The sequence below is a fragment of the Buteo buteo genome, chromosome 18 (genome assembly GCF_964188355.1).
Source record: "Buteo buteo chromosome 18, bButBut1.hap1.1, whole genome shotgun sequence".
In the NCBI taxonomy this organism is placed as follows: domain Eukaryota; kingdom Metazoa; phylum Chordata; class Aves; order Accipitriformes; family Accipitridae; genus Buteo; species Buteo buteo.
Window position 1 is genome coordinate 18,379,865 of NC_134188.1, and position 14,441 is coordinate 18,394,305.

The following is a 14,441-nucleotide window of genomic DNA, read 5'->3' on the forward strand; positions in this document are numbered from 1 at the left end:
AGATTTAAAACAACATTAAAAAAGAAAACCTGGCTAAATTCAGTCAGCTTTGGTCACATCTTTTTATTTGGCAACAAATTGCAGGCCCACCATTGACTTTGCTGGCAAGCTGCCTGGGGAAATGCTTGGCTCCATCTACCTCTGCCCTGACAGTGCTGAGAAGCCATTTCAGGGAACACGAACATCACATGCCAATCACTGGATGCCCAACATTGGATTGCAAACAGTTAATGACTGGAGCGAGCAGGGGATGGAGGTTTCATTCAGTGAAATCTGAGATTTCAGAATCTGGCCTTCGTTCTGAATGACAACAAAAGTAGAGCACTTGGAAAGCCTCCAGGAAGGAAAATTTCCTCCAAAAATTAATTTGGCGTCAATTAAATGTTGTTTTGATTTTTGACTTTTTAAACACAGCATTACAGAATTTATTATTTTTTAACTGAAAAGTTGCTCCAAAAACATTGCAATGTGGAAAATCTGCCCCTAGCATCCAGCCCATCCCACCCAAGCATGACAACTCAAGCTGGAAGCCTGCCATCCACCTCCCCCTGAGGAGGGTCAGGAAACTTCACACGGCCAAAGCCAACCCATTTCAGACCTGAACTACCCCCAGAATGGCCTTATTCTTCCTTAATTACAGGTGGGATGAGAACACATTTAATTTACACACTATTGGTAGGTGCCTGCAGTGAGGTGAGATACATAAGAGCTGAGCCATGTGGAACAAGGCACAAGTGGACGAGGTGAGCCCAAACCCACCCGGCTGTCTTCCCATTTACCCTGGAAGGAAGAATCCAGCACCTCACAAAAAGAAACCCTGGCAGCAACACCGGCACATTGGCCTCTGCAAAGAGCATGAGCAAAGCCCAGCGAGTGCTGCGCATACCACGCCACCGACCGCCACTACGAGCTGTCTCAGTATGACGTGGCCTTAATCTTTCCACGTCGGCAAGGAATTTTATATTGGACATGCAGACCTCTTCCTTCAACGCAAATCTGTTTACTTCAGTCAGATTGACCAGAAAGAACATTAATATCTATTGTACAAAAGTGTAAATCTGGGAAAATTATCAAGCAGCTAATTTCATTAGTGGGTGAGGAAGCTGGAAGATGAATGCTATTTCAGCCCTGTGGCACTCCATCATCTCACACTGGGACCACAATTGCTCTGCTCCAGATTTGAAACCCACGTTTCATGTTACACGTGAGGACAGCAAATAGAAAAATATGGCTTGGGACCTTCACTTCTAACTTTCATCCGGGGAACTCGAAGCATTCATCTTGCCCTGCTGCATTATGTTTTCTACCCCCTCCCCAAAGGAGGACAAGATTATGCTGTACACAAAATAACCGCTGAACCCACTAGAAACCTGGCAAGAAAAAATTACTTAACAGCTCTCAACACTCCTCCATGTCAGCTTTTCCCTGCTAAATGCTGGAGGCACATTTTGTAAGTTCTTTCTTATATTGCATTAATTTTTAGTAAAGAAGGACTTTGTTGAACATACCTTAAATTCTCTTCAAGTACATACAAGGTATCCTTAAAGTCTAAAAATATTGTTTTACTGTGCTACCCTTGCATGCGCCTTCTGCCTGGGCACGTGCTTTTTACCTAACAGACTGCCACACCCCATTACTGAACAGTTCCCAAAAGGCTTCTCTACTGCAGTTTACAGTTGTAATCTTACAGCTTTCCACCCACTGCCTCTGACTGTTGCACCTCAACACACTGAGGACATTATACCTATACTCTCGCTGGGTAGAAGAGGAGATAAACCAAAGAGCCTGCTTCAGTGTTTCACAAATAGGCTTTCTGAGTTGTCAAGCTGGGTAGGTACACCAAGAGTAGACCAGTCTTGACCCTGCTGTGAAGCAGAAACATTAGACAGAAAGATATACTCAATCTGTGCCACCTCTTTTCTAAACTCAGAAGTGACCCCCAGCTTTTCACACATTATAGCTAAGTATCAACTTATTTGACCAATTTAATGACCATCTCAATACATCTCAAGCTGCTTTTCTCCTTGCTGTGATATTGCAGAGTGGTAACACAGACATACTTTAAAGACACTCCTTGTTCCTACAGAATTACCACTGCTGGCAGAAGAAAATATATCAAATTATGGCAGCGAGAGCCTAATTTGCCTGCAGGAGATTTGATGAAAACAAGACTGGCTCCCATACCACATCCCTTGTGGCATTTCCAACAATTTCTCTTACACAGGTTTGCATTTCCCAAGGTGGCTCTTCGCTCACAGCTGCTAATTCCACAGATGCTCTCCAGTGACCGTGCCTTTCTTGAGTGAAACCTGCGGGACTTATTTAGCCTCTCACCAGTCTTGCAGCTCCTGACATGGCAAGTGTGTGGAGGACCTCTGCCATCCACCATCCGTGGGCATGACTGTATGTCACAGCAGGTGCTGCTGGTCACCCTTGGACCAGCTGATTCACCGGGATGGGGTACCAGAGTCGCCTCTTCTGCTCATCCAGCTCAAGCCAGGACTTGGCCAACTCCAGTAGCCTGACCTTCCCAAAAGGGTGCCGGGGCAGTGATGCGGAGGCTGAAGAGCAGGATGGGCCCCTCATGCCCCGCCACTCTGCCTGGAGTGACCCGCAGAAGGAATCTGAAATGAGGACAGGACCTTGTTGCCTGTTCCAAAGACCTTTCAGTGGCTGGTTCCCACCCTATAGGAATAAGCAGAATAAATTAATAAATAGAGCCCATTCACTCCATGTAGCCAGCCAGGAGGAAGTTTTCCACAGCTTTACTAAATTATTTCACATTAAACAGGGCCAGGTTGCCAGGTCCAGACATCGACGTTTCCCTCCAGAGGAGCAGCAAAGCCACTGTCCGTTCATCTGTCCATCCGTCCCTCTGCCCAAGCCTCACTGCAGGCCCCTGCAGCTGTGGTTTCACACTGACTAGGCTGTGCCAAGGCAGGCCTGGAGCAGCAACGCAGAACTGGGAAATGAAGCATTTCTTTCCATTCTCACTGGCAGGTCTCCGTGAGAACAAAAAAAGAAAGAAGATACAAATGCCAAGAGAGCTCATTGCAATCTTCTCCTCCTGCATTTTTGCTCACAAACGGCACGCTCCCAACAGCTCTCTGGAGTTTGGGCCACGCCAGCACCAAGAAAAGGCTGAGAAGTTGCAGGAGGTCATGCTTGAGTCCCCGAGTTCATTTTCTTACATGGTGATTACCAGGGATTCTGCCCTGGAATTAATAATTATGATCAATTGTAATGTACTTAACAAATGCACCTCCCCTATGAAGACAGGCTGAGAGAGTTGGGGTTGTTCAGCCTGGAGAAGAAAAGACTCCAGGGAGACCTCATAGCAGCCTTCCAGTACCTAAAGGGGGCCTAAAAGAAGGCCAGAGAGGGACCTTTTACAAGGACATGTAGTGATAGGACAAGGGGTAATGGCTTTAAACTGAAAGAGGGTAGATTTAGATTAGATGTGAGGAAGAAGTTCTTCACTGTGAGGGCAGTGAGGCACTGGAACAGGTTGTCCAGAGAAGCTGTGGCTGCCGCATCCCTGGAAGTGTTCAAGGCCAGGCTGGATGGGGCTTTGAGCAACCTGGTCTAGTGGAAGGTGTCCCTGCCCATGGCAGGGGGGTTGGAACTGGATGATCTTTAAAGGTCCCTTCCAACCCAAACTGTTCTATGATTCTATGCTTCAGGGTACAGGGTTGTTCGTGGTCACAGACCTAAGCACGGATGCAGAAAGAGTCAGTGCTCTGTTGTCAGAGGAGGTCACCAAATCTCCATTGAAACTTGTGATCGCTTTCCTTACCCTCCAAAGTGGACAGCTTAAACTTGGTCTGATTTACATCTTGGGCATTTCCATTTGTGTGTCGTGAAGTACAAGTCGGGAGAATTTGACCTTCATGTGTTGAAAACCAAAATCAGATTTCCCACACCCCTTCCCTTCAGAGGGCTGGGGGAAGTCAAGCAAAACAGAGTCATTATTCTATTTGACGCCATTTCTTCAGGATACTGCTCCCTGAGCAGGTGCCCTTGGCTCCGGGTACATGGGGGCAGCAGTTTCCCCACCTCCCTGCGTGCAGTTCATGGCTGTGAAGCAAGAGAGCAAGGAGCTCCCTTTCACTCACCCCTGAAACGTCTGCCTCTCCCCTGGTTATTTCCTGTCTTAATAAGGAAAGGCTCTTAGTCTGCCAACCCCACTCTCAAAAACATCTATTGTGGGCATTTTTTTTGGCTGGATTAATTCGGTGGGAATATTTCTTTGCCTGGGGTATTTGGGACAGAGATATATGCGTAATCATGTGGCACATCCACTGCACACTCTGCCAAAGCATGAGGCTCTACCAACATGCTGCCAAAACTGTCTACACATCCCCACTAAGGGTGCAGAGCCACGTGGACGGGCACAGACCCCGATCTGCCTCAGACACCTGAAAAAACAGACCCTTGGAGGAGCCCCTGCTCTGACAGAGTGTCTCTAACTCCAGAAAGCCCAGAAAAACACACAATATTCTCAGACTCTACCAAAACAATTTTTTCCTGCGATATGCTCTATCATAAGCTTTCTCCCTGCCCTATGCCCTTGAAGCTATCCTCAGTCTTCCTGCCTCTCCCGTTCCACAGCATCTCTCAGCTTCCTCCTGCCTGGCTCTTCTCTTGCCTGTATCGGTCCATAGGCCTTCATCAGTCACTGCTTCATGTCTTTCCTTAAATGAACCTTTTTCACTGACAAAACATCACATAATTATCATGAAAGTAATAGGCTGTGGGTTCTCTCCTACCCCCGATACAACAGCAGCATTTTTCTTAGGCACAAATGCCTAGCACTTAATACTTTGAGGCATGCAGCCTGGCTTTGCCTATTATTATTACAAAGAATAAGAGTTTTTGTCACCTCCAGTCTCCATCTCAGAGCATATGACCACTCTGCACTGTTGCACTGCTAATGGAGAGCTCTGCGAGGAACCGAGAAATGATCCCTGCACATCCTGCCTTGCCAGACTTCTTTTTCAGAGAGTTTTTCCTATTACTGGACTTTTAACACAGTATTAATTCTGCATTTGCAGTATTACCAAGGACAAGCATTAAAAAAACCTCAAGAGTTTTATCTTTCCTTGTTCATCTCATCATGAGAAATGGCTTAAAAATGATAACTTTTAACCTGCTGATGTTGGAGTCTTTTTATATAACTTAGGTTGTGGATGTTAAGGTCATATTTTCAGGCAGTTTCCCATAAACATAGGGACTAGAAATCTGCTTTTGCTTTCCTAATGAAAACTAAGATTTGCATTTACTAATCTGACTTAGTAAGCTACCACCTTTAGGAAAAAAAACCAAACACAAGTTTCACAACAAAATTGCAACAGCTGATGGGAGTGCATGTAGGCACCATTTTTTCTCTTCTGAAAATGACTATTTCAGTCTCAGTAGAAAAGTGTACACACAGCAGCTAAAACAAGCTGCACCCCTTCTATTCTCATTTTTCTGCCTGAGCATCCCATTAAAAGATGTGAGGAACGTACAGACCGTGTTTGCAAAACCCCCAGGTTGGCAGTGGGGTGCAACCCCAGTCATGTTCTGCCCCTGGGGAAGATTCACAAACATCAGTGTATAAATGCAGTCAGCAACAGACGATTTCCATGCAAAACCTTTTATGGGCTCTCAGAGGGGTGTTTTAGGCTGATATCCTGATACCGAGGTCATTACTGTGCGTGCCCCAGCAGCCCAAAGAACATGACTGAAGAGGACCTGCTTTACATGTGCCCATTTTTCTATTCTTGGAAGCACTCTGCATTGCATTAGTAACATTTAACTCTCTGGCCTAGCCAGAAGACACTCCAAGCATCCAGCCTGTCTTACGTGATAGGATCCGAAAAGCTATATTTGTTCATAAGCTGTGAATTGATAGCAGTAATATGCTGAGTGCACAGCACAAAGTTTTATTGCTAGGTATTTATCAGTAGAAGCACAGAGCGTGTTTATCCACTGGAAAGTGACTCAAATTGAGTCCATCCTGGGGATTTAACTTCCCCTTGTAGCTATCAATATATAAGGGAACACTGCCAGGCTGTCTCCATAAGAAGACAGCAGACCCCAGTCTGCAATTTGCACTGTGCAACTTACACCATTTGAATTCTTCCCAAGGATGACAAGACTTACATAGCAATGCTATTTTCTTAACAGATCATCCCCTTGGATTCGCAGCAGTATCTACACGCCCTTGTGGCATCTGCTAATATGGCAAAGCTAACACAATAATGGAAAACATCATTAGATTCTCTTCTGGTTTGTGCATGCATGCACAACTATCAGTGAAATTGTGCTGGCTTCATCACTGGTGGTGGGAGCTAGGAGAAGGCTCTCCTGCCTTTGGAGCAGCTGGTGGACATTGCAGGGCTGGCACTGCTAATGGTGGTGGCCAGTTCTCCACCTAAGGATTTGCAGTTGCAGCTCATCTTCCAAGGAAGCTCTTGGTGCAATAAATAAAACAGAAGGATCAGTTGTACACAGCATTTAGTTTCAATGGGATTTAAGCCCACAAGGTACTGCACAGCTCCCAGATGGTCAAGCCCTTCTTGAAGCATGCTGAAGATGCTCAGGATACACGAGAAGCCACATGCTGTCGTGCAGCATCCAGCTGTTTGCGTTTTGGTTTGGCTGGTCACACAGGGCCATCAGCACATGGCAGGGAAATGCTGCAGCACTGTGCTCAGTCATTACAGGAGCCTAAAACTTGACAGGAATGGATGTTTTTTGTAGCGGTAGAAGTCGTAAAATCTTTGTCTCTTCCATCCTTTGTGAAAAGGAGGGTCCAGCTCTGCTCTACCTCCTGTTAGTCAACCCCTGTCACTGACAAGTCAGCAGAGGTTGCTCTGGGCTTATCCCAGCCAAGAGAAGAATCTGGCTTCTCTAAAAACCATGCATCTCCAGAGATGATCCCCGCAAAAAACACTTCACCATTTCAGACAAATATTTATCAAAAATAAGCTAAGTTGTGTTACCATTAACTCCCACTGCCTGGTTTTGGTGCTCTGAGAGAAAAAAAAGCAGCCTAAACAATCCGATCTGCAGCTTAAATAAGAGTAGGTGACGAATTAGCTGAGTAAAACCAAGCCACAAGGACAATAACGATTAATAGCAAAGTATTCACCTCTACTCCAGCACATATATATGTGTGCATATACATACATGCACTTTCAAAACAGATTAGCACAGTACTCACTCTGAGTGACATAAAGGCCCTCTGTTGACTTATCCTCATGCCCATCAAAGTCTCTGCTGGCTAGCTGCCTATTGGCTGTCTCCAGTCGTTCTGCAAAAAACAGGAAATACTTTAAGTATAAATATATGTATATAAAATTGTAGGCCAACCAAGAAAATAAGATGCATGCCAGCAAAGCAGTATAAATAGACTCTCTGAAGCAGGACATTAAAATGGAGGCTGACACATACATAAAAGATGAGGCCTTTGACCTCTTCCATGAAGCTGTGTCATTCAGATTTACAGAAACTGGGGGAAAAGCCTCTGCCATTCATGGCTGACATTGTCATCTCTCACACTGTCCAAAATGGACAAGGGATTTACAATCTGAATTACCCAGCTTTGCAAGGGGATGGGTGCCTTCCTGCAGTGGAGTGCTGCCCCTGGTGCAGCGAGATGCCCTGGGAGAAGGCAACCCTGGGAGAAGGCAGCCCTCAGCCCAGTGACACCAATCCTTGGGGATGCCCTGGGAAAGGAGCAGTTTTCTGCAGCCAAAGACAGCTTCCCCTGGGAAGGTCCTGCCTTCAGGTGCCTCCCTCCTCCAAAAAGACCATGCAACCCTCCTTGTACCATTGCAAAAAGCATAAGCCAGCTTGCAGAAGGCATCTCACTGCATCAGGAAGTACCAAAGTACCCCCATCAGGAACCTGAACAGGTAATAGCTACCTAACATATGCTCCACTTGCTTACTCTAAAGGATATACCCTCAATTTCATGTTTTTAATACAAAAAAGAGATACCTTTGATACTTGCTACTGGTTCATGAAGGCACTGAACTTTGAGATTTATGGGTTGTACAGCATTACTCTATATTGCAACTTGCTCTTCAGCTTGTTAGAGCTGGTCTTGCTGGCAAATCAATTATTTGCAAGTGCTAAACACAAAGGCACCTTCCAAAGTTGACTCTTGTATTTTGCCAGAAGGTTTCCTTGCCACCAGGGGGGTGACAGCAGTTTTGTCTTATGTCAATAAGCAGGGCCTGATTTCTCAAGACATTTATCTAAAACATGTGTGAAGCTACTCCTCTAAAGGCTGCTGCTCTGGAGCTTGTGAGAAGTGAAACACCATGTCAACCAGGGGAAAAAAAATCCACACAAGCAGGTATAACGTACCACGGAGATCCCTGTTGAAGTCATGAAGTCTCCTAATTTCTCCTTCAAGTTTGTTTCTCATCGCTTTGTCCAGAGACTCCCTCTTAGTGGTGGTCTTGACCAAGCCCTCATAAGCTTCTGAAATCCTCTGAATTTCTATTTCAAACTGAAAGGAGAGAGAGGTCCTGTTAGAGCCTGGCAGGAATGCTTCCTGTCCCAGTGTTTGCCCAGTGTGTTTCGATGGGGCACAGGGGTCAGGGTGATGCTCATGCCAAGTGTCGCGCCAGCCACCAGCTCTACAATAACCAGTCTCCCCAGTGGAGGATGGCGTGAAGCCCTGGTGGTGCTGGAAGTTCCTGCAGTGGGGAATCCTGCAAATGCCCTGTGGGTCAGCTCGCCATGCCATAACACCCCATGACACCCTGCTAGCAGCTCCCAAAAAAGCTTGGGGTGGGCTGGACTTGAGGTAACTGCTCAGTTGCCTTCGCTCTACGACCAAGGTGGCTGCTTTAATGCCGTAAAAGAGGAGAAACAAAGGAAACAGTGTAGTTGTGGGGGCTCTATTCTTTCCTAGAAAGGTTTGTAGGAGGCAAGATTTATTATTCTGCCAGATCCCTGATCCAAAACTTAGCTCTGGGCTCTGCGTGCCACCAGAAGTGTTTTAGGCTCAGCTCTGACCTCACATCAGTTTTAGACTATTGTGGTCCATTCCTTTCCATCCTTGACTGAAGACTGCTCTATACAAGAAGAAACTCTCTCTAACAGACCAAACCAATTGTTTGGGGTTTTCGATCTTCTTAACTTCATCTCCTTGAAATCTGGCAAACTGCAGGCAAGGCATGCAGGAGAAGCCTTTAGCAGTGAACTTTCATCTTAAGACCTGAGCCCAAAAGACTGGCAGGAGGATAGTCCCGGGCAGAGTTTTGCTGTTTAGGTCAATCCACCCAAGCCTTTTAATAATCTAATGTTGTGTTAAGTGTTACAGCTTTGCTAAAATCATTGCTGCAGGAATGATCAACACCGATGTGGGAATCTGCTCCTGCATGCCTGGCCTTTGTGTTTGTGGAGAAAAGCTTGATAATGTGCACAGACTGGAAAACCACGAGATATATATAGCCTCCCACATACCTTTCTAAATCTGGCACTTTTTTAGCCTCTTGAATTGCTGGTGGGACAGATTCATGATTTGTGAAGCCAGGGTGTGAGCCCACCTCCACTTGCTTGGAGGTAGGTCCCTCTCCAGGGCTCGTTAAGCTTTAGGTGTAATTTGTCATCTGCAGCACTTGCAAAATTAAAGCTCCAGGGATGCTGGAGCTGTTACCCTGCTGTCGGCATAGGAACCTGCAGCCAGGCTCCAGCAGCCTGGACCTGCGCTTCCCACAATGCCAGGGCCACTCTGCCTGGATATGGCCCATGGGCACTCAGGACCTCCAAACCAAGCACAGAGGAAAGCCTGGCAGAGCTGTGATAGGGAAATCCATCTACCTTCCCCAATTTCTGCTTTCAGCTCACTCAGGTACAAAAGCTGAAACAAGTGGCAATGTGCAAAGCCCACAGTGTGCCCCCCGTGACACCAGCAGCTTTGGATTAGTAACTTGCTGGATATCACATCACCTGTCTCAGACTGGTGGTGATATAACACTTGCAGGTATTTCACACACACACAAGATGCTCGCCTACATGCATGACATTAAAAGGTACCATATGTAGATTAGTTCTCAGCTGACAATTCTCCACAGCTCCAAGAAGAGGATGACCTGTTGAACCAGCCATATCCCATGCTATGACACTCCTTCTTGGGTGAACTACAAGTGCAGTTAGTCAGATTATTCTGCCTTTCCATTTTGTTTTTTTAAAGCAGGAGCTCCAGGAAGCCCCGTCACATTTTCCCTAACCACATCTAGAAAAGCAGGTCCTTATTCCCCACCCTGCTGATGTATGGCCAGAAACCAAGCATGTTCCCACCACGAAGACATCACGCTCGGAGGACCACTGCATAAATCCAAACCTGTTTGAAATTCAGACTGAACCTTACTCTGGTTCAAAAAAAAGTCAATGAGTTTTATTTCTCCTCATATGCATGGCAATGCAAACTTGTACAAAGCCTCATCAAAAAGTCTGAACTTTTTTGAAAAAATCACCTCGAGTACTGTGTGCAGTTCTAGGCCCCACAATTTAAGAAGGATGTTCAGGTCCTTGAATGCATCCAGAGGAAGGCAACAAACCTGGTGAAAGGGCTGGAAGAAATGTCCTATGAGGAGCAGCTGAGGACTTTGGGTTTGTCTAGTTTGGAGAAAAGGAGGCTGAGGGGTGACCTCATGGCTCTCTGCAGCTTCCTGAGGAGGGGAAGTGGAGAGGGAGGTGCTGAGCTCTTCTCCCTGGGATCCAGTGATAGGACAAGTGGGAACAGTTCAAAGCTGTGCCAGGGGAGGTTTAGACTGAACATTAGGAAGTATTTCCTTACCGAGAGGGTGGTCAAACACTGGAACAGGCTTCCTAGAGAGGTGGTTGATGCCCCAAGGCTGTCAGTGTTTAAGAGGCATTTGGACAATGCCCTTAATAACATGCTTTAACTTGGTCAGCCCTGAAGTGGTCAGGCAGTTGGACTAGATGATCATTGTAGGTCCCTTCCAACTGAAATAGTCTATTCTATTCTATGACTAATAACCTACAATCAAAAATCTGTTTCATGTGAATTTTCCAGAATCAAATTGACATGTCAATCAGTTACTCCAATAACAGCATAGTTTCAGCTACTTGATTCTGTTACAGCTTTTTCTTTAGATCAGTGTCAGTTCTGCTAGCAAAAGTTTGCTCTTCCTGTAAGTAGTCAGAGTCTATATTCAAGCTACCTTGCATTGCTCTCCTTGACCATTTAAGCAGATTGAGCTTCTCTCTCCTTGAAAGGAAGGTTTGGCTTAGCAAAAGTAGTTTTCAAAGCACCTTCTGGAATCCTTAACTACATGATCCCAACCAGACACCATGCTCAGTTGGGTGCCCTGACACCCGCTGGTTCCCGCACCTCCCCTCTTCCAGGTGAGCTGCTATCTGCAGGAGAAGATGCCTGCTCCAGAGAGCTCCTACCACGGCAAAGCAGATTTGCCAACACGGCAGGGAGTTTCGACAGCCCAACAGTCCTGCCCATTGCTGCTGGTTTCTGCAAGGGCTTTGCTCTGCCCATTATCTGCCATTATTTTCTAAAACACATCACCATGCAAGTCTCCTGCAGCCCCAGAGGCAAAGACTGGCTGCAGGAAAAGAAAGAACCTCCATCAGCACTGAACAAAATTAAAGGAGAGCAGAAGAACAGCCATAAATTGTGTCGGTGTTTCTCAGCAGCTCTGGGATTTCCTTCCCCTTCTTCTATGGAGGGGAAAAAACTGTTCAGCCTCTTCTCTGCCTGGTAGCTTCTAGAGCCGACCCACTCAAACAACCCACACACACAGCATGGGGAAGAGCCAGCCCAGCCTGGCAATTAAACTTCAGCAAGGTAAAACCACCCAACAAAAAAACAACAGCAAAAGAAAAGAGAAAATAATGCTTTGCTTTTGCAAAAAAAGCTCAAAATTAAGTGTGCACAACCCCTCTTCCCCCCCAACTCTTTTTAGGTAAGAAAACCAGACAACTCGTCAAACAGCACAGGGATTAATCACCACCTGGTACCTCTCTGCAAAAAGTCTGTTCAGACACGACTGAGAATTTGACAACCCTCAGGGCTGACCTGTTTGTACAAACGCCCAGGGAGCCCTCTGTGTCAAGCCGATTTTCTCTAATTTCTTCTGTTTTGTAATGAATAAAAGTGATGGGAGGGTGGCCCTACCTAGAATAAAATAGTTACACACAGACAAACAAGAAGTACTCCTGGTGACCCTTCCACCTCCAACAAGAGGGAAAAGTTTTCACACCCAAAGTATGCAATTTAACTCACTGTAACTTTTTCGGAGGTGATGTTCAGCTGAAACTGTGGGAACAGGAGGACCTGCCCTGTCCTTGTGTTCAAACAGAAAAAACAGCATGGGAGGGATACTGTGTATTAAGGCTTTGGTTCAGGACATTTTCCTGAAGAAAGAATGCACTTGAGCATGTGTTTCACTTTAATACTCCACTTACATTCCCCCAAAGTCAATGGGAATCAAGTCCACGCTCTGTTGACTGAAGTGAGACTTCAGCCCGTGCTTGAATACCTTTCTGTTGGTGTCTGATGCAATCGACTTGCGGGGCATCCAAGATAAAGAAAGAGCTGTTTCCAAGAGTGTAAAAGGAAATCAGAATATTTTTAGGGCATCGCACTCAAATACCTTTTACTGAACAACGCAGCTTTTGTAAAATTAATAGCTGGAATATTTCTTTTTGCCCACGAAGGCCACAGGGAAGTCAGTGTTAAAATCTTCACAGACCTCTTCACAAATAGTTAACGTTGTTGCAAAAATTTCTCAACTAAGTTTAGGAAATTCTGTGAATAACCTCAACTCATCCAGTTGCAGAGGAGGAGGCTGAAAAGATGATAGCAGCTGCAAAATAACAGGTCTTTTTTTCTAACCTGTTTGAACAGATGGTCACATATTTTTCCAAAAGCTGAGGCTGGGACATGGTCTCTCAGAGCTGCCTCTTCTCCTGTGAAGGGTGTCTCCAAGAACCTCATCCCACACAGCACAGAAAAAATTGAGGTCCTATTTAGACTCCTAAATTCAGACAGAAAAGACCTGCAGCCTAAGACCATTTATGTATAAGCAGTGGGAAGACATAAATGAAATAGCAGTGTAGGATCCTAAATAACTCATTTGGTCTGGGCCCTTGGGACCCAAAGCCAGCAGATCTGGGGAGCATCTCTGCTTTGCCTTCAGTGAGCTGTCATTTTTAAGCACCTTCTACTTCATTTGACTTGACTCTTCATCTTCTCACCCCAGGCAATGCGCAAGACATCACCCTTCTCCACTGAAAATGCCAGCTTGCAAACAGAAAAGAGGGTGCAGGTTCTCTTTGCAAAAGGGTTTTTGAGCAACATCTTTACCAAACTGTTCTTTCAGGTAAGGGCAGTGCTTTTTGAACCAACATGTTCAAAAGTGGATGTCTAACACCAGCACTTAGAAACCCATAGAGCAGTCACTGAAAGCCTCTGAGACAACCAAGTTAACGCATTGCCGAATAACAGGCAGCCCCACTGACGGGTGTTACACTTCCAAAGAGCGTGAAGTGCCACACAAGCGTATTGTGGTGGACAAGACCACTCAGGACAGATGTGGTCATGCTCTTCAAACGCTTCTCGCCTGCAGCACTACCGCCTGTGCAGATGATGCAGGACCTAGCTGCACCAGGAGCAGACTGCCCATGGGAGACTTCCAGGGAAAGCTCCGGTGAGGCCAGCACGGAATCATGGAAGGGGCAAGTCCCCATCTGAGAGACGTGATGGGCCACCCCATTTTGCCCTAAAGGCAGGGGAGCCCACAGGCCATGGGGCACAGGATTACACTTCTGGGAGACCACCACAGAGAGGCACTGGTTAGAGATGGCCACTGGTGCATCCCCATCGCAGTGACGTGACTATGAAGAACAGCTTGGGGGACCCAAACGTAGAAGAACCAAGACGGTTGCCCTGCCCAGGCCCCATCCCCATGTCTCCACGTACCTTCTGCAGCTTGTCTGCCTTCTCATAGTACCCCTCCAGCTCCTGCCGCAGCACGTGGTTCTCCTCGGAGAGCATCTCTACCATCTGCTGCGCCCGCTCCACGATGGCAAAGGCGTCGGGCGTCAGCTGCTGGGCCGGCGGCGGCGGTGGCGTCTGGGCAGCGGCAGGGGCTGGCAGCGGGGGCAAGGCGCCCGGGAGCAGAGGGCCGGCGGCGGCAGTGGCCTGCGAGGACATGGGGCTGTGCTGCTGGGCTGGTGGCGGTGGGAAGGACGGCTGGCATTGTCGGCTGCGGGGAAGCACACACGGGGAAGGCGTTAGAGCCGCGCGCCCTCAAAACGCACGCAGGAGCTGTCACCTAATGACTGCGCGGTTTATTAATAGAGTTGTAACTGTACAGCCGTGATTCCGGTCCTTAGTCACTCCTAAATACCAACAATCGCAGCAGGACTGGGTAAATTGTCTCCTCACCTGCTCT

General features: G+C 46.7%; 1 protein-coding gene across 3 annotated transcripts in view; it reads right to left on the reverse strand.

Annotated features, from left to right (window-relative positions):
- The window catches only part of AMOTL1 (angiomotin like 1), a 74,366-nt gene that overhangs the window by 19,705 nt on the left and 40,220 nt on the right, over window positions 1-14,441 (reverse strand). For all 3 annotated transcript variants that reach the window (XM_075050083.1, XM_075050081.1, XM_075050082.1), the window contains 3 exons: window positions 13,967-14,252; window positions 8,362-8,506; window positions 7,211-7,300 (listed from right to left, as the gene is read on the reverse strand). In XM_075050083.1, coding sequence (XP_074906184.1) covers window positions 7,211-7,300; window positions 8,362-8,506; window positions 13,967-14,252 — 521 coding nt within the window. The remainder of the gene's footprint in view (window positions 1-7,210; window positions 7,301-8,361; window positions 8,507-13,966; window positions 14,253-14,441) is intronic.